Source organism: Condylura cristata, unplaced genomic scaffold, assembly GCF_000260355.1.
Source record: "Condylura cristata isolate star-nosed mole 26May11 unplaced genomic scaffold, ConCri1.0 scaffold00025, whole genome shotgun sequence".
In the NCBI taxonomy this organism is placed as follows: Eukaryota; Metazoa; Chordata; class Mammalia; order Eulipotyphla; family Talpidae; genus Condylura; species Condylura cristata.
In genome coordinates, this window is record NW_004567126.1 from 20,812,729 (window position 1) to 20,839,833 (window position 27,105).

Here is a 27,105-nt window from a genome sequence, read left to right on the forward strand (position 1 = left end):
TGAAGAAATTGTGGTTCAGAAGTGAGTGGAAACGGGGGAAAGTGGTTGCTTTTTCCTTTGTGGAATGAATAGCAGGGGACTATGACTTTACATTTGGCACATCCTGATTTTCACTTTTTTCCAGACCATATGCCAATTAGAAAAGAAAAATCTGTTGAATGCAAGTATCCCTGGTAGGGGATTTCTTAAGGAGTGCTGTAACCTGTATCTACTCAGCAGTACCTTTGCTGCAGAGCCGGGTACCATTAACGTTAGTGTTCACAAAAGTCCTGCTCTTCATAAGATAAAAGAACTCTGTATCGAAAAGACACATTTAAGCGATATATGGTCTCTTGGTAATATGTTAGATGTTCCCGTCTTGTGACAGTTCTCCTACGGAAGTGTAAGGAGTGCTTCGTAGGTTTTTTAGCACGAATCGAAAAACATTATTTGCGAGTTTATCATCTGTTTCTACCCTTTGCTTTTGGACTTACCTTTGCTACGGGCACTTCATTTTTCAAGCAACAGGTGTTAAGTTTAGCTAAAACCTTCAGTAATATGTAACTGACAAATCATGATCTTTGGTCTCTTTGGGCATTCTCAAAATAACTATACCTGTTCTTTAGCTACCTGCTCCTTGGCTTGTTAGTTTCTCTAGTATTTTTCTGCTTTTTAGAAAACCTCTGCTTTCCAGTTTGAAACCAAGGTAGGAGCTGAACTTTAGGAAGTGGTTAAGTGGTTCTTCGTGTTTCTACTAAGTGGCCAGAAGTGTCCACCTCTCAGGTGTTTGCTTCTTACTCTTAGTAGAGCTAGGAGGGGGATCTGGCCTGTTAGAACAAGCAGATACTTCCTATCTAGGCACAGTGCTCAGGGTTAGATCTTCCTGTGGGTTCCTTCCTGTGGCCCAGTGTGACTTTCCCGAGCAGAAAGGCTCCCCCCCCCCCGCCCCCCGCAACTCCATTCCTTCATGTTCGTCCCACATTTGCTTGAATTAGCTGGTTGGTTCTTAATGCTTCCCACAAATTGTTAGCTATTTTGCTTCTTGGTCCCCCAGTGTGCCCCTTAAGCAAGGAATTGATATGTTTGTGATCCAAGGTTATGTTGCTTAGTGAAGCAAATTTAATTCTTGCCAAGAATTGCCTAAAGTTTAAGGCTTGATCCCATAAAAAACAAAATAATAAAAGCAATACCTGTAATGAATGTGTGAGTTGTGTTTTCCATGTATTGGACATTATTCTAAACAGGCTGCATGTATTATCTTTATTTTTTTTTAAAGATGTATTGATTTATGCTTGCAACAACTGGCGTACAGGCCAGAGGTGTGGGAGAGGATTCACCAGAGACAGAATGGAGAGAAGAGGCAGATTGACTGAAATACACTGAGAGGGCCAGTGGGCGAGACAGGAGAGGTCTGCTGCACCTGTGGGTCACCCCCCCCCCCCCCCCCCGGCCAGGGATTGAAGTTGTGCTGAAGTGGCTGTGGATAGCTTCACAGTGCTGTGCTTCAACCCCTTGCACCACGAGCATGTGTTATCTTTTAAAGGTGATTAAAGCAGGCTCATTCTTGCCCACATTTCATTGATAAGGAGCTATAGGCATGTTAATAACTTGTTCAAGATTATACACTAAGGGGCATTTTCAAGATTTTGAGCCCAAGCAACTTGACACCCAAGTCATTTCTTTTGATACTGTATTTGACCGGGAGCCAAAGCTTTGTCTTGTTGAATCTTGAATCTCAGGTAAAAAGTAGGCAGACATCAATGTTTTAGTCTATTAAAACCTTGGTCCATCTTCTAAAAACATTGAATGTAATTTTCACTGAAAAGATGAGTATGAGCACATTCCCTTCAGATATATTTGTTATGAAATGTCAAAGGACATCCATATGATACTGTTACTTTTATTCAAGTTTTATTAATTGTAGGTCCAACACTATATTGTCTGCTTGAAACATCTCGTTCCCCTAGTGGATTGTGGGCTCCTGGAAATTAAGGCCCTGTTTGATCACACTTTGTACGTCGAGCTTCCCCAGCTCATTTTCCATCAATAGGCAGAGTTTACGCGCTCTTTGAGCTGGGCTGTAATTTGCCTCCCGTTGTGTGTTTCTCCACCAGTTCTCATTCTAACAACTGAAAACAACTACAAGGTAATTTTTTTTGCTAGTCATTTGTACATTTAATTATCTACTGTGCATAGTTTGACACAGCCAGTTTCTGTGGGTTAAAATTAGTGTTGAAACTTTGTTTCCCTGTTTTTTTTTCTTGCTTGCTTACTCTATAGAATTTTAAGAGTTGAAAGAAATTAGAATGTTCATAGTCTACCCCTTTCATCCAACTGATCCATTCACTGATTACATGCTGATTGAATAATTTGAAATTGAGAGATACAGTTATTTGGGGGGACAACATAAATATTTTTTGAATATTTCACTAAACTATAATGAAGAAGTTTAGATTTAGTAGATTTTCAGTCATTTATCTTAAATCTGCTTTAAACTATGTGCGCTGTTGTGTAGCCTAACAATAATGACCAGACTAGAAAGTGGTATTTTATGCTGAAGCAGTGTATCGAGTATGGAATGAGCTTCAGATTTTTATAGAATTTACTGCTCAGCAATTAAGACTTTAAAGCCAAGCTTCCTGTTCTTCAACCTTGGATCTATCATGTAACACCTGTAAATTACTCGTTCATGGATAGATTATCTAATCTCTGTGTCTCAGTTTCCATTTTTATAAAACAAGGGTAATGATATTTTGTGAGGTATGATGAGTTAGTATTTTCAAAGCACTAAAAATGATGTCTGCACATGGTAAGTGTTCAGCACATGGTAGTGCCCCTGCAGTAATCACCATTATGGAGTTAGTTATCCAAGCACCTGGGAGGTGTGGCGCGCACCTGTGGAATTTCTGGTCGAACCTCACTAAATCATTGTGTACTTAGGATACAAGCTTCTTGTCTTAATGAGAGGCCCTACATTCTGTTCTCTGCACCAACGCATGATTTACCCAGACAGTAACCACATCTATGGAGTAATGAAGCGTTTTGTCATGGGGTTTTACTATTGGAACGTTTAAGAAATGCAAAAGCCCCATTAGCTTTTGGAGTCTGTTCCTTTGAGACTGACTTGCTAGGAATCCATTTCCTGTCTTTTTAAAAGAGTAAATTCATTTTCATCATTGACATTCTGTAAACAAAATACTGGCAGCTTGTCTTTTGTGGAATATAATGTCTTAAAGTGGATTTAATTTTCCTTAGTAAACTGCTTTTAATAATGCATCAGAGTAAATTTTCTGCCTTTTTCAGGTTGCGATCAAGATCATAGATAAGACCCAGCTGGATGAAGAAAACTTGAAGAAGATTTTCCGGGAAGTTCAAATTATGAAGATGCTTTGCCACCCCCATATCATCAGGCTTTACCAGGTATGGTCAAGGGGCATAGAGCGCAGTAACAGAACCCAAGATGATATCTAGAGCTAACTTTGGAGGAAAAAGTGGGTGGGTGAAAATCTGCAACTTTTTGCTGTTTTTATGTACATCCTACTATTTTCCTGAGCCTCTTATTTCCCCACTAAGTACTCAGTCTCGCATGTTTCTCCTGGCTACTTAGGAGTAAGGTCTACTTGCCAGGTAGGACTTCATAATTACGTTGGTAAAACTTAGATGTTATTCTTAGCAGGTATTAAACAAAAAGATTATCTAAAAGGTGATGAGAACTTAGTTCTTCTATCTAGTTCAGAATACTAAAACAGAATGGGAAACACAAAGGAAAGGAGACTTTGAGACAAAAAAAACTAGAGATAAATGTAACATTTTTAAAAGAACATGGTTCTAATACTAGTATTGTGATCATGTTATGAATTACAGTGGCAGAAGATTAAGTAATTCTTATAGCAAGTCAAATATTTTAGTCCTGGGCTAGTTTTCCAAGGTAGCCTTTGATTATTTGATAACCTAGAGACTGAGTCTGTGCAATGGGAGAGATTTCTAAAGTAGTTTTCTCACCTTCCCAAGAAATACGCCTAAAAAATATTTCCTTAGCCAGTGCAAAACCAGCAAATCTTAAAGGCTGGAATTTCAAGCCAGAGAGGAGGAGAAGACCTTGCCTTAGCAGGCTGGTGGGAGAGATATTTTGGGAGAGGTGGGGCTTTGAGGTGCTTCTCAAATTGCGACGACGTGTTGGCAGCCACAAGCTCTGCCTCTGCACTGGGCCAGCCCTGCTCTGCCTTCGACCAGAACACGGTTGCCTATTGTGCAGGAAGTGGCCACCCACTCAGTTCATTTGCTGCTGTTAGTCTGCAGTAAATGGTTACTGGCCATGAGCGAGAGTAGAGAAAGTACAACCAAGGACCAGTGGGCAGACTTTAATCGCCTGTTAATTTTATGGAAAAGAAAGCATGTTGTGCTGTTAGTGTGTGTGGTTAAAGCTACGGCTTTAGGGCTTTTTTTTCTGCCATCAGCTGCTCACATAATGAAATTAATTGAATCAGCAGGAGCAGACTTGTTGAAGTTGATCAGACTGAATTATGTTCAACCACACCTATATTGTACCCCAGAAGCAAACCTGCAAAAGTTTCCTGGTGTTGTCTGAAAACTATATCTGCACACTAAGAGGTGTCTAACCTCGGCTTCCTTCCTAACCTGATAGATTAACTTAAGTTCTTGATCTCACTGTTTAAAATAAATCATCTTTAAATAATTGTGGGGCTTTTCAGTTGACCTTTCTCAGAGGCTGACTTGTTGCTATTAACTTTTAACTGAATTCTGTAACTTTACCTTCCTCATCCCAAATTTCATTAGCCTCTAAGAATTTCCATACTTCCAGTCCTGGTTTTAAACAATGCCCACTTTTAAGCTTTAATTCTGCACTCTGGCTGCCAGTATGTTGTTGGGAGATTCTGAGCTGCCAAGGTGAATGGCTGACAAATAGTCTTCATATAGTATCATATAGGTAGTCTTCAGGCTGCTTACAAAAGCTTTTTCTCCTCAAGTTTAGAGAGTGAGCCAGCCATATATAGCCAGTTATGTAGGAAAGTTTTTAAACTCCTGAAAATTTTAATAGTAGGAGAAAAATTTGCTTTGCTAACAATACAAGGCCTGGGGTTATAAAGGAGAGGTACAATAAGATACTTATGTTTTGTTTATATATTTCTAAACAGCTGCAGTTTTTCAAAACACTTGGATTATTTTTTTGTATAACTCAACAATATAGAGAGAGCCTGAAAACATTACATGTAATAAACAGTGAGCTTCTCTCACCAATATATAGAGCTTTTAAAAAATTAATAAAGAAAAAGGAATGACAGTTACTAGATTGGAAAACTAAATTAGTATCCAGTCATCCAATGATGTACCGTAACACCACTGAAAAGAAGGGATAGATTTATTATAATATCATACAATACATGATACTGTTCTGTGCTATTGATGCATAAGATGTAAAGATGAATTACTGCAAAATACTTTAAGAACATAACTAGCTTTAAAGAATAGGGGAAAACTAGAACTGTGTTGCCCAATGTGATATCTCCTAGTGACACATGGCTATAGAATATTAAAATGTGGCTAAAAAAACCAAGAAACTAAATTTTTAAATTTCAGTTTTAATTTAAAAACTAAGCAGTTCGTGGTTTTTAAAAAATCATAGTATTTTGGACATGTTGAGGTTAAATAAAATGTATCATTAAAATTAATTTCATCTGCCTTTTATGTTGTTCAAGAGTTCAAATTTTATATGAAGATTGAATTTTATTTCCATCTAACTACTGTTTTCTAAGATACTATAGAATATGTATTAACACTATTTTCTCTGGGGGATAAAATGAGGAGGTTGGAAAGAGGAAAACCTTTGTTCTTTTGATTATTTGCTTACATTTAAAATGTTTATAATGAACATATATGTTCATGTATTACTTTTAAAGAATATTTAACGAGAAAGATAAAACAGAATGGACAGCAGACTACAATTAATAAGAAAAAGTGACAAAGTAGAGATCAAGAGAAAATAAAAAAGTAATATGTATTACATTAAATATTTACCTTGCTGTTTTCAGTTTCGAATGAATGGATAGTAGAAAGGAAAGTTGTCATCTATCTGGGGGGCAAAAAAGCACAGCCATAATATGATTTCTGTGCTGCGCACTGTCTTTCCTAAGGCTTTTGTGTCCGGTTGGGTTTTGGGGTAGCATGTTTAAACTTCAGGTGATCAATACTGAACCTGAACTTTAGGGTCTTGGCAGCCTCTTTTCTTGGGTTTATGGCTCTTAAGAGATGACAAGGGGTCTCACGGACCAAAAAACTACTCAAGCAGTAAAATATTTCCTATTGTACAGAATTTGGAAGAATACCTCTTTTTCTTCTTTCTTCTTAATAACATTCATATCTGTTCCTGGCCCTCCTCCCCAAATGTTGTACATTTCCTTTAAGCAGTAATGGTTATTAATATTTCAAATGAGAAAAGAGGAGCCTTTAGTTTCTCTTCCTGTGATATCACCCTGTCATTTGTGTCACTGTCTGTCACTTTCCTGCCTTTGCACCAGGTTATGGAGACAGAACGGATGATTTATCTGGTGACAGAATATGCTAGTGGAGGGGAAATATTTGGTAAGTACATTTATTGCATTCTTTAAACAGCTCTCGAGCACTCTATGGCAAACCCAAAATAGCTGTCCAGTCCTTCGAGCAGCTGTCACTGGATGCTGTCCTCCAGTGCTTGGGCTGCTATCAGCAAAGTAATTTTACTTCTTTTGATTCACCCATTTTGATCCTTTCACCATCTTGGTTTCCTTGGTAAAGGTGTTTTGTTTATTTCAATTAGGTGTTGCAAATGAGGCTTAAAGTGCTCCAGAAACAAATACGCCTGGTCAACATGTGCTGAGGGTCTTTCCTCTTGCCAGCTTCTGACTGGGTGCTGCACGTGACAGAGTTTCCACAAGTGTGCGGGCCTCTGTTGTGAGAAAGATCCGCTTGGGGCAAACAGCCTCCTCCAGAGCATTCTTAACTTTGTTTAAATATAACATGTTTAACTATATTCCCTACCATGTGTTCACAGTTCCCTTGATGAGTCTTGTAATTTTGGAAGTTTTGTCTTCATTAGCTATTTTTTTTCTCTCTTAGTTTAACACAACATCAGAATTAAGCAGACAAATTTGTTACTAGAAAAATCTGATTTTTGAGGTGGTATTTTTCTTTTTTATAACAATGATAAATGGAGCCAAGTAGAGGGTAAAGGGTAGGCTTAAATCGAGATGGATGTATGTTCTAGCCCCTTCTGTAGGTGACTACCCAGAAATTTTTCTTCTTTATGTTTACTTTTAGGCTTAGCTATTTTCCTTATTTGGGAGTTTCGGATGATTTAAATTTGGATAAAAAATTTTGATTTTTTTTTTTTTTAATATTGGCTGTATTCTGCCCAGCCCCAGCTGGTAGAATTTAGGTGTTGTATGCTGACAAATACTGGGAGCTAGACCACGCTTGCCTCAGGGGTTATAGGTTGTGATTTCATTCTAAAAGTGGCAAGTTGGGAAGATCCTGGACTGCGCCTTCAGCCCCCCTCCACTACGCTTTCAGCATCTAAAGTAGAAGTGTCCCTCAGAATCTAGCTTGGGAGCTCTGGCACCGAGATTTGCTCACAGGGAGGAGAAAGAAGCCAAACAAGTAGCTCCTAAGTTCTTTTCAAAGGAACTGACCTCGTTGCAATAGAGAATGAAGAAGTTCAAGCCTCAAGGCACTCGAGATTGTGTGAAAGGCATCTGAGAGGAGATTCAAGATAGAGGATAAACTATAGGCCAGCTGCTTTGCTAGAGAGAACCAGGGAATAAAATCCCATAAAAAACGTTCTGAACTAAGAACAAAAATCAAACACTGATCTCAGAAACTACCTTCAAAGGAACTAGAATTTGGTTGGATTGTTTATAGAACAATTTATGCCTCAGGGCATTGTTGAAACAGTGGAGCAACCAGCCCACAGTTGTTGGAGTTTAAAAGCTGGGTGTGGTGAGCCCTACCCATACCCTAGTGATCCACTCATCTCAGGGTAACTGTGGATCTACTCAAGTGGTAACCTCCCTAGGAAATAACATCCAAGGTGAAATGCAGGAACAGATTTCACTGAAACAACCCACCTAGTCAGTGAACAAACAGACAAAGATGAACAGTATGCTTCAGAAGGGGGAAGTGGACCAGCGCCCAGAGGTGCTGCTGTGTATCATCTAAATGTCTGTCTCCAAAAACAAAAAAACTATGAGTCATGCAGATCAATAGGAAATTATGACCGATAAACTAGGAAAAACAGCAGGTCACAGAAACTGCCTATCAGACAACAGATGTCAGATTTGTCAGACAAAGGCTGTAAAGTAACCATTAGACATACATTTACAGAAATAAAATGTGCACAGTTAAAATATTTAAGGAAGATATGATGACTTTATTACAACCAGTAGAGACTAGCTACAGAGAAAACTTTAAAAACTGATCCAAGTGGAAGTTATGAAATTGCAAAGTAGAATTCCTAAAATAAATTTAAAAGAGACTTAACTGTAGATTTGAACTGCAAGAAGAAAGAAAAAGTGAATTTGGAGATTGACTGGTAGAAATTATGCAAGTTGCTTAACAGCAAAAAAATGTAAATTAAGGCCAGTGGACAAAGCTTCAGAGAAAGTTTGTGGGATACCATGTCAGGTGTACTAATATATGTGTAATGGCAATGCCAGAAGAAGAGAGGAGAGGAAGAAGGGAACAGAAAAATTATGACCAGAAATAATTATGACAAACTTAACAAATTTATTGAAAGACAATAGCCTACAGGAAGCTTAATAAAATCCCAGTAAGATGAACTAGAAGAGGTCCATAAATAGTTACATTTTAGTAAGAGATAATGGCCTGGAACTTCAAATGGATCATACAACAATCTACGATTTCAAGACGTTTAATGACTTTCACAAGGAGAGGCAGAATCTTGAAGAGATCCACATCCAGACATCATTGTCAGCCTGCTGAAGACAAATGCAAAGAGAGAATCTTGAAAAGCAAGAGAAATGGCACATCATATACAGCGATGATCTGTAGCTGAATTTTCATCATAACAAAGTGGAGGTCACAATGGATTGACATATATAAATTGCCAAAGTAAAAAGGTCCCTATGAATCCTAAATTTTATATGTAGCAAAACTGTCATTTCCTAAGTTAAAAAGAAAAGGAAAAATACCGGATGGTTTCTCTCATAACAGGAATATAATGGAACAGGCGAGAAAATAGTGATAATGATGAAAAGCTATATACCAGAGACATTTTGTGGGGGTGGAGAGAGGAATGGGATCAAAAACAGTGGGGGGAAGGAAATGAACTGGACTATGGTGATGGCACATGAGTGATTTGGTGATGGGACACCCAAGGGGATTGCAACTGAGATGGAAAAATGCACCAAAATATGTAAAAATAAACTATTATAAAATTTAAAAAAACTTGTCATTTCCAATGGTAGTAAAATAAAGACATTCCCAAATAACCAAAGACAGAATTTCTTGTAAGCAGATCTGTGATGGAATATATTCTGAAGGAAGTGTTCCTACTGAAAGGATATTTCACCAAATAGTAACTCGTATCAACAGAAAGAAAGGGAGAAAGCCAGGAAAGATGAATATATAAGAAATGTGAATATATGAATATACTTCCTCTCTTCATTTACTTAAAAGATGTAAAGAGATAATTGTAATACTTTATTTTGGATTTCTAACAACTACTAATATAAGTTTTTAGAGGAGGTTGAGAAAATGAAATTATATTGGAATAAGTTGATATATTTTACTAGAATCAAGTGAGTATTAATTTGTATTTGACTGTGATAAACTAAGGTGCATATTATTATCCCTAAAGCAGACACTAAGGTAAAAATCAGCATCCTACTGTGAAGACCAGTGGTGTAAATGACCCCTGAGAAATGTGGCCCAAGTGGAAAGAAATGAGGGGACTTATAACTATAAAGAGGTTTTTGGGGTGTGTGTGTATGTAGAAGAACTGAGGTGCAGGCTAGAGGTGCAGTGGGTGAGAGGATTCACCAGAAACAGAGTGGGGAGCAGAGCAGGGATCTACTGAAATACACTGCTGAGGAGAGCAACAGGTGAGACAGGAGAGGTCTGTTGTGTCATGTGGGTCAGCTCCCTGGCTGGGGATCAAACTTAGGCCACAGAGGTGATAGTGCTGAGACTTAGCTCCTACACCAACACGGAGGCCCTCAAAAGAGTATTAGTTGAATGTTTGTTGACTTTTTATTACATACTTGATTTAAACCTATCATTTATGTTGAGGGAAAGCACCGGTAGAACCAGAAGAAATGTAGATTTATGGGAGACATTGAGATTTAATGGAACATTCTGCCAGGAGATACATTTTAAAACATAGATGGTGGGACTAGTCTTGGGTGAGATAGAAAGGACAGTAGTGGTAGAGTTGAAGACTAGTAAATCTGCACATGTATGACATGTTTTGTATGGGGTTGAAGTAGGATTTGTGGAAAATTGAAGTTGCAAGTCTGACTACCAAATACTAATTTAGGTATGGAGATTAAATCTTAATAGCAAAGAAAGGAAAAAATCAGCCGATAGGGAAAAGCTAAAGGACTGATGGGCAGCTCTGATAGCCGTACTCGGAGATCTTACCTTGGTGGCTAATTTGTGTCTTAGTTTATGGTTTGCTTGTTAGCACTGCTTGGCAGTTTGGGATTAAGAGTGAAGAACATAGGTGGTTGGTTTGATCCAGAGCTGGGAACTTTATCCCAGTGTATGTTGGCAGATTAAGACACAAGCTACTTTTGGTAGTAGTTGGCTGATTCCAAACTTAGTTTCAGAGTTGCTGAAAGAGTTACAGTGTTAACCTTTGTGTCAGTTACATCCTACCTGAAATATTATCTTCAGTTTTGAGTATTATATTGTAAAAGGGCTAGCAACAAAAGGAAGGTGATAACATGGTGAGCAGGATTTGCCATTGTTGGAGTAAGGAGTAGGTTAGAGAAAGCTTCACAGAGAAAGTAATGGTTGAACAGTGTTTTCATGTAGGAGAGGTTTGCTGAGTGGAAGTCAGCTTTCCAAAGAGGTTCCATTTGTAGAAACTATAGGGAATGAAACAATTTGGTAGATTCAGGAAAATAGAGCTTGTTTCTTAGAAAATGAAGTGATAGGCTGAGGTTTTTCTCAAATTATGACAAAAGTTTGAAGAGTTCTTTAGAAATACCCAAGGTGTCTTTTCTGAGGAGTTAGGTATACGAGATATGACTAAGCTATCATATCAACTGATGCCCATCTTCCCTCCTCTTCAGCAGACCATCTATGCTTTTATATATAGTATGCCTATTGGATTTCCACGTAAGATTTCATTTAAGTAAGTTAGTCTGTTGCCATGTTTGTTGGTAGTGAACCATAGATGCATTTTAAGCCAGAGCCAAGGTACTGTCTGACAGATAAAAATTTTTTAAAGGTATTTTGGTGGCAATATATATCAAGGGATGTATTTGAGAAAGATGAGAATAGGGTCTAGGAGAGTCTTTAAGCAGTTATCTCAATAAAGAGATATGAGAGGTTTGATGAGTAGTGAGGTAGAGAAAATGGATTATAGATTTAGTTAGATGAAGCAGCATTATTATAGGTTAAGGACACAGATAAAGTGCTGTTATAATTTAAATCCTAATTCCCCTACTTACTGCTTTTGTGACATCTGTCAAATTTTAAAGCCATTCTTCCTGCCTTTGGTAACCTCATCTTTAAATGAAGATAAGAATAGTGATGATGATGTCACTTATCTGAAAGGGTTTGTTGTGAAGATTGTGTGTTTGTAAATGACTTAATCCAGGCCAAAAAAAAAAAAAATCCATGCTCAGAGTAGTATTATTCATAATAGCTCAAAAGTTGAAAAAACTCAAATATCTATCTCAACTGATGAATAGATACATGATGAATAGAATGTACTATATCCTTGTAGGGGAATGTTACTCTGTGGTCAAAGAGGGATGCTTTACTGAAACTTGCTGTGCTGTGGACAAACCAGAAAACACTATCATGTGAAAGAAGCCAGACCCACAAGACGACTTACTGTGACTCCATTTTATATGAAATGTTCAGAAGTGGCATATATGTAGAGATAGAAAATAGATTCGTGGTTAATTCCAGGGAATTAATTTGTGGATATTTCCAGGGAGTAGAGGTGTAGAGAACTAGGACTAACTAGCTCTCAGTATCCACTACCTTCTCAATATTAGACTTCCTTTCTTGCCCACAAAACCCTCCAACATGTTCCCACTGTAAACCTTTCACATATCCCTTCCTGTTTTCTGAAACACTATTTTTCGAGATATCCACCTGGTTCTTCATTTTTTTCTGGCCTCTTATCAAATGTTACTTGATTAGAGACTCAGTAAATATTACTTGCTAGTTAGACTATCTAAAATCTTACTCTTCCTGCTGGCTACTTCATCTCCTTCCTTGCTTTGTTTTCCTTCTTGGTTCCTATCACCAAGTATGTATTTACTTACTGTCTCAGCCTACTAAAATGTAATCATCATGACAGTTAATACTTTGTCTTTTTTGAACCTTGCTTAATCTGTAGTACTTAGAATAGTGCCTGCAGAAAACACGTCAGTAAATATGCATTGCTCAATGGAACAAAATGGTGCACTGGGTTGCTTTTGTAGCATTTGAACCTTACTTATCTCTGTCTTCATTGTTTAATGCAGGCTCTGACATAAAGTAGGCCCTTGGTAAATATACTTTATTGTGTCAACATAGCCAAGTCAAACGTAGAATTTTCATGTGGTTCTTTTAACGTATTTTGGTTAAATGAGTTTCTGACGTCGGGGGTAGGGGGTAGGATGGGGGTGAAACACCTTTTTGTTGTTTGAATAACTATGTAGAGAAAGACTTATTGAATTCAAAGCAATGTAGTAGGCTTCAATAAGTGGTTAGTGAATGAACAACTATTAGTCATTCACAATTTCTGGTGATGATTATTGCTTACTATTCAGCACTAGTACCCATGACAACATGGACTTGTTTTATTTTATGAACTGACTTGAGAAACTGGCTAGTTCTCAAAACACTAAAGTCATAATTTAAAACTTCCACAGTATGATTTCTTTAGATATCTGTCCCCAAACTTCCTATCTGAGACCATAAAGTCATAAATCCAGCGCTTTTATCAAGAGTTTCCTGAATGCCAGGCAGGACTCATGGGCATTCAAAATAAATGACTAACTTAACAGTAGTTAGTTGAAGTATGTAGGATTTATTGTGGCCATTCTCAGTGCCTTAAAAATAACATTTCTTAACAGTGCCAATATGTGTGGATGTCAGAACTTCTCGCAAGGCTCTTTATTTAGGGTCTGGGAGCCTCAGAACTAATAGGGCAGAAAATGGGCAAGGCTGAGTGGCAGAGCCATTGTGTACCCGGTATTGCGTTGAGTGTTTCATGTTTGTTATTTTTATCATGCGACATCCTAGATGTCTGAGATGCTACCACATGTACTTACATGGACACATTACACTAGGTGCTGAGTTTTTTTTTGTTTGTTTTAATGAATATGTTTATCTTTAACTCTCACGAAATTCTCTAAAGTTTTATAACTAAAATATTATTTTCCCACTAAATTATTTACACCCTTTGGCTATGAAAGCTAGCGGTTTAAGACTTTACTAACAGAAGCAAATAACCATATTACTGAACTTTTACTCTGAATCAAAAGTTTCCATCTATTTCCCCAATTAATTTTCCATTCATTATTCTCCATTTTTGGTTTTATTTTCTCAGTGTGAACATGACTTTGCCATTTATTTTTGTAACCTGCACAAGATGTATGTGGAAGCAATATGCTTAGTGCTTAATAACTTTCGGCTTGATGACCTCACATTATGGAAAACATACGTCCCTAGTTGTCTGATCATTGTGCCAGTTCTACCGCAATATAAAAATGTGTCCCAGACAATTTGCACAATACTTTTGCTGCATTGCCTTTCTCCTGTATTAATATTTTTCTTGAGGGCTTTCTGATGTTTTAATCCCCTTTAGAAACTGCAGTTTCTCTACAAAGTAAAGCTATTAGAACAATCCAGAGTTTTAATCATATGACTTCAGTATAGATTGACTTCCATAAAGAGCTTTTTAATCTCATATTTTGAATTAGTTGTATGTGTGTGAGAGAACTTTTTAAATTACAGTAAAATATACATAAAATTTACCACTTACCCATTTTAAAATGTACAGTTCAGCAGTATTTGTAATGTTGAAATTATTGTGCAACCTCACCACTGTCCATCTGCACAGCTCTTTTCATCTTGCAAAACTGAAACTTTGCCCATTAAACAGTAACTTCCCCATTTCCTTTTCTTCTAGCCCATGGTTACCACCATTCTACTTTCTGAATTTGACTATTCCATATACCTGCAACCATAGAATATTTGCCCTTTTGTTACTGGCTTATTGCAGTTGACATAATGTCCTCATCTGTGTTGTGTCATGTGTGAGAATTTCCATGCCTTTGAAGGCTGAGTAATATTCCCTGCTGATATATACCATATTTTGTTTATTCAGTCATCTGTAGATGGAGACATGTGTTTTTTCCACCTTTGGCTATTGAGCACAATGCTGTTATGTACAAAGGTGTACAAATGAAATTCCATTTTATAGAGTTTCAGATATATATATATATATATATATATATATATATATGGAAAGAGAATAGTATTAATACATACAATCTGGTGTTGTACAGAGCACCTTTTGACAGTTATCAACATTTTGCTGTTTTTGTTTCATCCTTTCCCTAAGTTTTTGGATAAAAGTATTTTAAAGCAAGCCCAAGACATTGTGTCATCACTCTTAAGTACTTAGTATACACTCATATATGTACATATATATGGATTTTCAAAAACCACACAGTATTAATGTCACTGTCTTTTGCTATATTACTTCTTAAACCCAGCCAATAAATTATTTATTTCAGATATCTGTCATCCTTTATAGACTTATAGATTAAGCTCATGGATTAAATGTATCTTAGAGATTCTGATTGTCTACTGATATAGTCAGTCTTTTCATAATTTTTTACATTTTGGCCTATGTAACTTTCCTACTAACTGAAATATCTGAGTCATCTCTGGTTCTGCTTTTGTTGCCTTGAATCTCTTGACTATTGGTCATTGTTCTTTCTTTTCTCTGTGTCTAATAATTTTTCATCATATTTTGAATATTAAATTGTCCTGGCAGGCAGTTAAATAAAATAGATGGATTAAAGTGGCCCTGTTGAAGCTTAATTTTTAGCCGGCAAGGATGATTCTGTTTTAGTTTTGCCTTTATTCCTTTACAAAATCCTAACTCTTTGGATGTTGTCTGATGGGGTCCCCACTGAGTGCCTAGAGTATTCACTAACATTTTTCCTTTTAAGCTGAATTGAACTCCAGCATTTCCTGAGTGTGGTGCACCCCTGAAAACTTTTCTTTAATTTTCATCTTCCTTCTCAGTAATTTTTTTCTGCTGGGCCTTCCATAGTCTTGCCTTTTTTTTTTCCCCCCACCTGTGCAGTTAGTTTTGCCATCACCAAGACCTGATAGGAGTTTCTGTGCTCATTTTTGACATTTATTCTCTGCTTCTTTGTCTTTGGCTGTCCTGCAGCTCAGATTCTAGCTACCTTACAAGCCCCTACCACTCATCTGTTTCCTGTACTCTAGCCCACTTCTCTTTACTTGGGCTCTTTCCTTAGAGAGTGGTACAGGGTGCTCAATATCTGCAAACATCCAACTTTTACAGTTAGTTGAAGTGGGGAAGAGTGACTCCATTTTCAGCAATTCTTTCATAATCAAAACGAAAGTCTGCAATGTCATTCTTACATCCAACAAAATCAACAATCTCTTAATAGTAGCCAAGATATGTTTAGCTTTCTCCATTTGTCTTGCAGCATCTTCTGTTTATTCAGATTATGATCAACAAAGCTCATACATCCATTTAGAAAATAAATAGCTTAAATTTTTAAAAAATAATCTTTAACAATTCCATTCTTCCCCACAAAAACATACTTGTTTCCTTTTTCTCTTCTACATATATTTTGCATCTTTATTCATTTTTTTACAGTTTGCTTTTTCCTCTTGGTGTAGTCCCCATAAAATTCCTACGACCAATTCATCCATGAACCATCACCATAGTTCCTTGTGTTCTTCTCTCCACTGATTTGACCCCTCTTCCTGCTGATCTCTTGCAGAATATCTCTGATTAATGATTGCCTGCTAATTTTGTTTTTATTTTTAAATTTATTATGTAAATTTATGTATTTTTCCTGATCCCTTATTTGGTTCCTCTATATTACTCCTGTAAGTGAAACCATCAATAGTTTCCTTTTTCTTCTGACTTATTTCACTGAACATAATCCCTTCCAACTCCACCTAGTTTGCAGGGAATGGCATGAGTTTATATTTTTGGTTGCTGAGTAATATCCCATCATATATATATGCCACATCTTCTTGATCCTGTCATCTACTTTTGAGCATTTTGGTTGTTTCTGTAGCTTACCTATTGTAAATAGTGCTGTGATAAACATAGGGATACAGAATTAATGTTTTGGGTAGATTCCTAGGAGTGGAATTGCTGGGTCATATGTTAGTTACATTTTTAGTTTGAAGAACCTCCATACAGCTTTCCAGAGCGGTTGGAACAGTTTGCATTCCTTCCAGCAGTGTAGGAGATGAACTTATGGACTTTAATATAGTTAATGTATTTTGGTCTATTGGGTCATTATTCTGATGTTCAAATTATTTCACTTAATGAATGGGAGCCTCTTCCTGGGTCTTTTGTTTGACTCAATCCCTGGAGTCTTTGATAGCTTCATTGCTTCTAGGTAAGATTCCCTGGTTTATTTTGAACATTTCCTGTTCCTGAATCAAACATTTTCCCTAGAAAGTCTGTTTTCATCAAGTGGAGAACAGCATTTAGAAACCAGAATCTGGGCCCTAGAGATGCTTATTATTTCTTAGGTGGTTGATAACTTGTTGTTTAGATGGTTGGTATTGCTTAGAGATCTTTTCAGGGCACTGAAGTGGAAATAAATTTTTTTTTCACAGAGATAAAATGAGTTGTACTAACATTCTAATTGAAATTATAAGATTTTAGCATTTTTAGTTCTTGAATGTTATATTCATATCTCTACTCTTAATCTACACATCATGGTTCCAAGTGACTTAAACATTATATATTAATAGGTGAGAGTGAGGGCAATTTGAATGATTCAGACAATACCAACATTATTACAACGAATAAAAAGACTCTTTTTGTCCTCAGAATGTGGATATATAGGCAAAATATTGTGTTTCAGAGGCATTTAAATTAATTCTTCTCAGGTTGGTTATGTCATAATAATGTATATTCAGTCTTATTTTTTCCATTCATGTTGAGTTTTTAAAATTTTTTCTGTTTGATTCAATTCTGAATGGTTTTAATTATTTTAAGACATATGTTTCCAGGGCTAAAAGCTCTAAAACAGGGTGCATCAGAAAAATCTAATGTCTGCCTCTTCTCTAACCCAAGAGTTTTTAAAAGTTTTCACTTGACATTACTTCTTCAACATTACTTAAAGAAATAAACACTCGCACAATTTGTATTTCTTCTTCCTTCCTACATAAACAGAAGCAGGCCGTGCATATTTTGTTATACCTATTCTCAGGCATGTCAACCCATCCATGAGTGAGGGCAAGAATTCCTGTTGGAAGAGAAGATACACATGTTAAGAAATAACTAATTATCTGAAAAAAAGAAAATATGTAACATAAACTGGCTTAATTTACAGATGGTTTAATGGCAACATAAAGAGTAAAATATACATTCTTGTAGAAGTTCATAGTCTTTTTCTCACTGGTATGACTTGGGCTAGTCTGTAAATTATTCATCACCTATCTTGTGCAGAGCATACTTTGTATATAGTGAAGAAGCAAAGTTAAAAACAGCAGTAATTCTAGTGCAGGCCTTTTAGAATTAAAGCATACCTGTTACTAGAAGTGTTTCAAAGGATGTTGTACCTTTCTTAAGACCCCAGAGAAAACATTCAATTTATTTGCTATAGATGGAAGAGAAGAAATAGGGTGGGTTTTGCTTTTATAGCTGTGGGAATATTCAGAAACGTATAACTTCCATTAGTTCATTATGTTGGTTGCTATGGTACTTCCACGAATCTATATATGTAATAAAATGACATCGATCTATATACACGATACCATGTCAAATACTAGGCTTTGATATTCTTTTGTAATCATAAATTTAATCTTTGGGGAAAACTAAGAAAGGTACATGGGACCTCTCCTTATTATCTCTGCAGCTTCCTGTGCATCTGTCATTTCAGAATATAAAGTTGAAAAAAATATGGACTGTTACTTTGGGTGTTGAGAACAGATTGCAGGGACAGAATCAGGGATGATAGTTTTTGGAGTAATTTTAGGAGACTTAACAGTAGTCCAAGAGGGAGATAATGACTGTTGGACTAAGTTGGTGAATCTGGGTAGGAGCAGGGGTAGAGGCATAACTGATTTCTAGATATATTTGGAAGGTAGAATTAATAGAATTTGTCCATGGATTTTTGATGGGATGTGAGAGAATGAGATGCAAATAATGACCATAAGGTGTCAGTGACAGGCAGCAGCAACAAGTAAAGAAGCTTACATTGAGGTTGGATTACTTGGCAAGGAAAATAAAGTAACAAACCGTCTTCCTGTCGTCCTGGGCAGCCTCAGGACTATGGGGTATGGGGGCATTGTGATTTTCAAGTGCACACGTGGGCCTGTCACCCTGTTCATGGGCAGCTGAGCTATCTTTGCTTTGCCCCTGGCTCTTTTGGAAAGAAGCATTTGTTTGATAAACAGGAAGTTGTTTCCATGGGTGTGAAGAAGAAATGATAGATCTGAGTGGTGAAGCAAAGAACTGCTAGCGGAGATTAGCTTGAAACTGGCAGGAAGTTTTTCAGGTAGCTCCCTAAGATTAACACACTCGCTGCCTTTTCTTCCTCTTTCTAGACTGGGCAATCTCTTCATCTTGAAGAACAAAGAATTTCTGCCCTGTTGCTTGACCTGTTGTCAGAGTATGTTCAGTTTGAGCTAGTGTTTTGCATTTAGACATAGCAGGCAAATGGAGACATTATCTGTTTATAGTGGGAAAATGACTTCTTTTAAGAAATGTTGGCTCTCCACCACTGTCCCATTAGTGGCGGGCCTCTGACACTCCAGTCAGGCTGGTGGAGGGAAGTTAAGACTGCCTTGTGTGTATTTTTGTGCTTGGAAAGGTTAGAACTTAAATGTACCACAAAATACTTCTCCCTGAGTCAGATTGGAACATTACAAAAAGTGAATCTGAAGCAAATTATACAGGCTGGTGCTCCAATACTTTGTAACTTCAGGATTTGTTCTCTCCACCTCACTCTTTTTATTTTGTGAGAAAGAGCAGATAAAAGAGATGAAAGAAATTCAGTGCTAAGTGACTTACTGTGATTAGAAAGTGAGACAGAGCATAGACTCTTTACTTTGATAAGAGTTTGAAACAGGAGAGCCACTTGGGCCTTTTAACTGAGAATCACCTCGCCCTTATCTGTGTTGAAATGGTTTGAGTGAAGTTGTAATAGAGAAAAACTTTAAATTTCCCCTTGACCTATTGTGGTAACTAAATGGAGAAGTAGTTCACTGGTGGTGAGACAGGACTTAGCGTGATGGAGCTCAGGCAGCAGGGGTGTGATTGGATGGCCCAGGCTCCAGAGGGTCTTGGCTGTGGGTGGGATGCCTGGGGCTGAGGCTATGGGTGCTTTTCTCTCAGTGTTTAGGAGAGCAAGCTTTTTGCACTGCCTGGAAGAAGCAGAGCAACTCTAAAGTTCTTTGCAACTGAAGTTTCTCTGGCAAGACTGGGAATATGTTTTACTTTAATAGTGAGTGGTTTAGGACCCATTTTGTTTCATTTTCTTTCTGAAAGTAGCCCAGTATTTATTCAAATACTTTAACTTTGTTTTTAAGTCCAGGCATGGCAACTGCTCTGGGTTTCTTAGCCCAAAGTTAAATATCACACTTGAACTTGAGGAATTTTTGCAGCCTGCCTATAGAGCACACAGCTACATAAAGCAGCCGTTTGTCAGCAGGCAGAGGAAAGGCAATTTCAGCAGAGGCTGGAAACCGCTGTAGGCTGCTGGCTTCCTGGCACACCCAGTAGACCCCGTAGGTTCACACTGAAAGCAAACCAACGGGAGAGGAGCTTGGAGGGTGGGGGAGGGTGGCAGTAATAAGATGGGGAAAAATAAAAGCAGAGCCTAAAGTCTGAATGATAATAAGTTATCAAGATGGTCCTGTATGTGGAAAAAAAGCACTGTACTTCCAAGGAGGAGACCGCTCGAACGGGAAACACACAGGCTAGGAGGAAATATCTGATGCTTGTAGTTATACTTTTTTGAAGGCATGATTTATGTATCTTTATCTTCTCAACTGTGGGTGTACTGTAGACCCCTCTAAACCATATAGATGCCTTTTAACCAGAACCAGATAACGGTGATGATTGAGATATATAATAATCACCTTCAAGTTACTGTAGAATCCTAAGCATTTGTGGTCTATTAATAATCAAATGCTTACGTTTTCAGCACATACAATTGAACGGTCCTTTTAAAAAATAGCTTTTAATGTGTTTGAATGTTCAAGTTGTGCCATGTATGATAGCTCTTGATCAGAAAACAAGTTTATTACCAAACATGCTAACCTTTGTTGGTCCAGGGCATGCGGCAGGGTTTCTTGCTAGCTAGTTAGCAGACACACGGGTGGGGATACTGGCAGTGTACATGACTCATCTAAGGACATCCAACATGTCACTGTAGAGCTAAAACAGAGCTAAGTCGCCTTCTGCCAGCTCCTGATTTGTGTGACAATTTTGAGAACTTTCCAATCATTTTAGGAAAACAAAGTACTTAGAAAACATCAGGCTTTTTTTTTTTTTAAATAAAATTACTTATTTTGGAAATCACAAAATTAATCATTCTATTGTATTTAAGAAGCTCTTTGATGTGTTCTGGTAATTAGTATTTACTGCCAGACGAATGTCTCTTGAGTATTTTAATTAATGGGTGACTTGGCCAAATGAGCTTCTGATGGTAAGCCTTCATGAGGGTTTATTTTTATGTTTCTCAAGAATAGCTGGCTCTTCAAAGCTTTTTAATTAGACAAAGTTTAGCAGCTAAAACATATTATTAGAATAATTAGACCTTGGGTTAAGAGACATAGGGGGTCAAAGGAGCAGGTCCTGTTAGAGAATGGCCACCTTGAAATAAAACATAGCGTTCTGCAGCTGATGGCCGTCTGCTCTGTCACAGTTTGTATTAAGTTACTAACCCAAGTTTCGGGACTTTGTGTTTAAAGTTCATGTGACAGATCACACCAGATGCCTCAACACACTAGAGTGTGAACTCATTTATCACCACCGCTAACTCCCATAGGAAGTTGTTTCTGCGTTCTTTTAACTTCTAAGCTGAAGACTTCTTAATTTTTCCTTTTGCCTACTAAATTGATAATCTTAGTTTTTGAGGGAAATGCTTCAAAGATCTCTTTGTGTGGATCCTTGATAAGTCTAACAGTTGTAATAGTTTCTTTAAGGGCCTTTTAAATGATCTACTTATAAGATGCTGTTTTTAAAATTACCAGTTATTTGCTTTCCAAAATATGATGTTCCTTGTGGTCAGAATGTTAGTTTGAATTATTTCAAAATCTGCTATGTGGATAGTTATTTAGCTCCCCCCACCCTACACTTCTTGTCCTAACCTCTTGGTAGTCATTGTGAGTGCATATATTTTATCCCAAACTTCCTCTCAATGATGAAGAAAAGTTATGCTTGGCTGTTCCTGTGAGTGAGTGTGGTGACGACAGACTACTGATGGTGTTGCTGAAATTGCTGTGACTTAACAATAGTACAGTTTGTTTATATTGTTAATTTTTCACTTTACCATGCTCTGGATGCTTTTGATGGCAAATGTGTCTTTTCTCCAGTTGAATCAGTTGGTTTATTAAAGGATCGTGCTGATAAGATGATTGAAATTTGCTTAAGTAAAGACAAGTTTATCATAGCTACCATTTCTCATTCTGTCAGCTGTCATGACTTGTCAGTGTTGTTGGTTAGATGAAGAACAAGATAAAGGATACACATGCCATTGGTTGAATGTCGAAAAAGTAATTAAAGAACTGGTGGCATTGGTTATGGGTCAGCCAGTTTTAAGACAGCCTGATTTATAGTATTACAAAATTTAATCGTGTGAATTCTTTTGCTGTACCTTAGTTAGCAACGGTAGCCTATGAAATTGCTTCATTTGAAGTGGTAGAAACTTCACTTGGTTTTCCATTGATGTTATTTATGAAAAGGAGTAACAATATGAAAAATATTGAATGAACCCAACAGATGCAGATGTAAAGATGCAGGCATGCTACTATGCATTCCAGAGAATGCTCACCAAAGAAGTGCGTTGTTGTGTAAAATTGTAAAACTTGAGAAAGCAGAAGAGATACTAGCCTAAACAGAGTCTGTTTTCTCCCTTTAGCAGTGACTAATTTCTGTCTCTTTCCTAAAATGATTATTGTAATTCTGCTTTTTGCCTTACCCTTTGCACAGGAACTGTTGCTGGTGCTTATCTTCATGTGTATACTTGCTGTGTATGTATCATCTTTCGCAACAGGGATATGAAAAGAAAGGTGCTGAGTATTATGATCCATGAGAAACATTTATATTTTCAGAGCTCTTGTTATAGAAAGCCACTGTGTTCTACATATTAATGTGTAACAGGATTTACACTTAAAATAATTTGGGTAGTGATTACTGAAGCATTTTTCTAGATCCAAGCTACTAGCACTGTCCATGTCTAGCTTTCCTTCTGTTTGCTTCAGTTCTTTAACTCATCTGTTGGGAGGGTCCCGTACATCTCGCGTTATGTCTACCTTTTGAAACGATACCAGTGTCTAAAATGAAAACTGACTGTGTTCCTCTTCACACAGACCACCTGGTGGCTCACGGTAGGATGGCAGAGAAGGAGGCCCGGCGGAAGTTTAAACAGATCGTCACAGCTGTGTATTTTTGTCACTGTCGGAACATTGTTCATCGCGATCTAAAAGCTGAAAATTTGCTTCTGGATGCCAATCTGAATATCAAAATAGCAGGTGAGAAGCATGTTAAGGATGTGAAATAGGAACAAAGTAGCTTCTCCTTCATGTTCTTAAGAAATCGACTATTTCCATCTATCCAGAAAGAAGTGTTAGGGAAGTAAAGGATTTTGAAGGTGTGTGGCTTGAAAATTGCTTAAACCTTCAAAATGCATTTATGCTCCTGTAGTCTGAGATGGAACTAGGCTGGGGAGAAAGAAGGATAAGGTGTTTTAAATTCTATTATTTTGGTCGACAGATTCCTTTTAAATAATAAGAAATAGAACAAAATGAAAAAATCATAAAATTAACTGCGGAATTGTATGTATTCTGTTCCCGTTGACACAACATGCTTGTGCCATAGTTCTAGCTTTGTGATAATTCAGAAGAGCAGCTCTTACAGAGGTTACATGGAAGTCATCTCTTTGTCACCTCAGATTTCACTCCTCTGCTTACCTGACTATGCCTAAAAAGTACTTTTTACTGCTTCAGTCTTCCTAAACCAAAGCATTTGCCTAGCTAACACAAGCTCACCACCTATTGATGGAATACAGTGACTGCAGTCTTTATAGAAACTATAGATTTGAAAATAAACCAGTTTTGTTTTTCAGTATTGCATGTGAGTTACCATCTTCTAGATAAAGAGGAACAGAGGGAGTCTCATGGAGCGAGTGAGATCTAGCAGCTAGAATGCAGTTGCCTTGGAAAGCCGAGGTGAAAAGGTTTAAAGCTTCCTGACCGAAGCAGGTGGGAGCTAAGACTTCAGTTTGACGTTGTATTATAGGTGTAAGTTAGATACATCCGTAGAGGTGGGCGATTCTTTTGGAAGTTTCTTTTGTGTGGCTCAGTCTGTTCCCTTTCTAGGGTCTGCTCTTACATGCTTGAGATATCCTCTGCCTTTTCATTGGTCTAAGTTAGGCCGTTAGCTGCATACTCTCATTTAGCTCTTTCACACAGTTGTGAGCTCCAACTGCTGCTCTTGCTTAATTTCTAGTTGACATAAATTAGGTGCTTTATCTTATATAAAATCTTGTTCTTCCATTGCCCTGTTTCATATTTTCCAAAGCTCTCTAGACATTGGCAGTGCCCATAGCGGTGGGTTCCATGGAAAGGCATGGCAATTTCAAGCCCTCTTTTAAATTATTTGTTGTTGTTTTACTTAAATTCATGGTAATCATACCTCCAAAGCTTTACAGTGCTTAAAATTATAGCAAAATGGTGTGTTCATTTCCTTTGTTGCTCTAACAAATTAGTGCTTTGAAACAGCACAAATTTCTTCCCTTACCTAGCTCTGGAGGTCAGAAATTCAAAATGAGCCTTACTCATTTTGACAAATTTGAGGACCAAAGTTAAGGTTTCGGCAGGACTGTCTCCTCGAGGAGCCTCCAAAGAATCAATTTCTGTATCTTTTTCAACCTCCGTTGCCTCCCTTGCATTCCTGGGCTCTGGTCCCTTTCTCCCAGCACTTCATAGCTGGCTTCCGCTGTCACAGCTCCTGCTCCTCATCTGGCCCTCCTCCTTCCCTTTTATCAGGACCCCTGTGGTTACAGTGGGCCCTCCTGGGTAATCCTAGATGATTTCCCCATCTCAAGATTGTAAACTTAATTGTGTCTGCAAAAGTCCCTTTTACCAGAAGAGACATTCACAGACTCTGTGGGTTAGGACATGGATGTCACTGTGAGCTGTTTTTCAGCCTACCACTCATGTCATGGGAGGGCTCTTTGGATGATCGATCAGAGTAGAACAGAAGGTCCTCTTTTTGTTCAAGTTTTATTCTTACCAAATGTTAATTTCCCCCCTCTAGGCTGCCTTGGCTCTTGATTTTGAATTTAGGACCATTTTGATTTAGTTTAAGGAAAGTCTGAATGGCTTTTACCTTTTTTGCATTAAGAAGCCATGTGTAAAAAGCACAGTGGTCAGTGATGACTAAAATTAGAAACCTGGGCTCCCTGGTGGCACAACAGGGTAAAGCACAGCACTGTGGAGCTGGCAGCAGTCGCTGTGGTATGAATTCAGTCCCCGCCCGGAGGTGACCCACATGGTATGGCAGACCACTCCTGACCGGGCCCGCAATCCCCTCAGCAGAGTACTTCATTGATCTGCCTGTGCTGCTGTCTGCTCTGACTCTGGTGAATCCTCTCACCACCCCTGTACCTCTGGCCTGTACCCCGGTTCTGTATGCAGAAATAAATAAATGTTTATAAAAAAATAAAATTAGGAACCCTACTGTCATACTTGGATTGGGAAATTTGAAAACACTTTTCCTGAATACTAGTTAAAACAAGTCCATGTAGTCATAATAAGAATCTCTACCTGCTGGTGTATAATTACAGACTTGCTGGGGTGCGTGAACGTATCTATACGTTGGCAAGGTTTTTAAGACCATTATCCCAAAGCCTGCATTTTCATTATTTGTTTCCAGAGCAAGGCAAAGGATAAATGAGCTCCTCTAGCTTTGTGCCCTGCTGTATTATCTAACTTGGTCTTTGTTCATGAATTCTTCCCTACATCATGACTCGGTCCCTCAGTCACCGGAGCTTCCCTTCTTCCACACGATGAGGTACAATCCCATTCTCGTCTGCCAGGCCTTCTTTGAGCCTAGTGGCGGTCCTTCTAGGTCTAGAGCACGACTCATCTGGGGAGGTAGCTTGGATGCGTCTTAACGGGAAATCCACTTTTTATTCTAAACGCTAAAAGTAACCTTCAAATCCCTGATCTTTTCAGTGGTTTTTTTGATGAATTATTATAAATACCGATAAGAAGAAACTTAATGTGTGAAAAAATGAGGGGGGAAGAGCTTTTAAATAAAACTGTTGGTCTTCAGGTACTTAGCTTTAAAATCATGTATGTGTGCAAATCCCAGTAGTAAATTAACATGAAATTAATGAAAATTCAGATTAGGAAATTTAAGGAATTCATGTTTTCATTATGCCAACTTCACCTAAATGATTTTGATGAAAGGATTATGTGCCCTGTTCAAATACAGTTAATAGTTAAGCTGTCCTGGGGGTGTTTGTTTTTACATTAATTTATTTTTCTTTGTGTATGAATTAATGTGGCAATTTACAAGTAATATTTCATACTATAAAATATTTCATACTATAAAACTAGCTATTAGGAAAGCCCTTACTAATTCTTTTCAAGAGAATACGTATCCCCTGAGCCTAAGAGGTAACTTCAGTTACAGGAATTACAAGATTTAACATCAATCCATGCTTTGTTATACTTAAACTTTTAGCTATAGTTTTTGTTTTAGTTCTTTTTCTAAAGAATAAAACCTAGGTGCATAGCTTTGTTTTTTTTTTTCTGGTTTTAGAATAAAAACTTTCTTCTTTTTAATGGCAGTAAAAAGCCTGTCTTCTGTTGAATTACTTACAAATTTTTCTGTTATTAGAAATCTGGAGTAAGTGTTGATCATTTTCAGAATAAGGAATTTGATTTCCAGAGGCAGAATTACCAAGCCTAGGAGAAGCATCTATGGTTGTTATCTGAAATCTTACCTGTTAACAAAGGCTCTTTGATCAGGTGTCATCTGAGAAAAGAAACAAATGTGAAACTTGATTCCTACCCTCAAAAATTTACATTATCTTTTTTTTAAAGATTTATTTATATATGCATACAGAAGTGGGGTACAGGCCAGAGATGCGGGGACTGTGAAAGGATTCACCAGAGACAGAGTGGAGAGCAGAATGGGCAGATGGTGAAGTACATTGCTGAAGGGGCAGCAGGTGAGACAAGAGAGGTCTGCCGCGCCATGTGGGTCACCTCTGGGGTGGAGATCGAACTTGCACTGAAGCAGCTGTGGCTAGCTTGCAGTGCTGCGTCCTAACCCGTTGTGCCACCAGGGAGGGCCTACATTTCTCTTTTTTAACCTTGCTCTAAATTTATATTCTTTTTGGGTAGCGATGCTGTCAAAAAATTAAATAACACTGAGATTATGCTATACATATGTATAAAGTACTTTGC

At 37.7% G+C, this 27,105-nt stretch overlaps 1 protein-coding gene across 4 annotated transcripts in view; it reads left to right on the forward strand.

The window, feature by feature from the left end:
- LOC101630688 (serine/threonine-protein kinase SIK3) overlaps nucleotides 1-27,105 on the forward strand; it is a 206,959-nt gene that overhangs the window by 109,126 nt on the left and 70,728 nt on the right. For 3 of the 4 annotated variants that reach the window (XM_012729704.1, XM_012729706.1, XM_012729705.1), the window contains exons 2-4: nucleotides 3,283-3,399; nucleotides 6,516-6,579; nucleotides 22,996-23,157. In XM_012729704.1, coding sequence (XP_012585158.1) covers nucleotides 3,358-3,399; nucleotides 6,516-6,579; nucleotides 22,996-23,157 — 268 coding nt within the window. In that variant the 5' untranslated portion in view covers nucleotides 3,283-3,357. Of the gene's footprint in view, nucleotides 1-3,282; nucleotides 3,400-6,515; nucleotides 6,580-22,995; nucleotides 23,158-27,105 lie in introns of those variants that run through there. The other variant, XM_004689231.2, reaches the window with a different exon arrangement.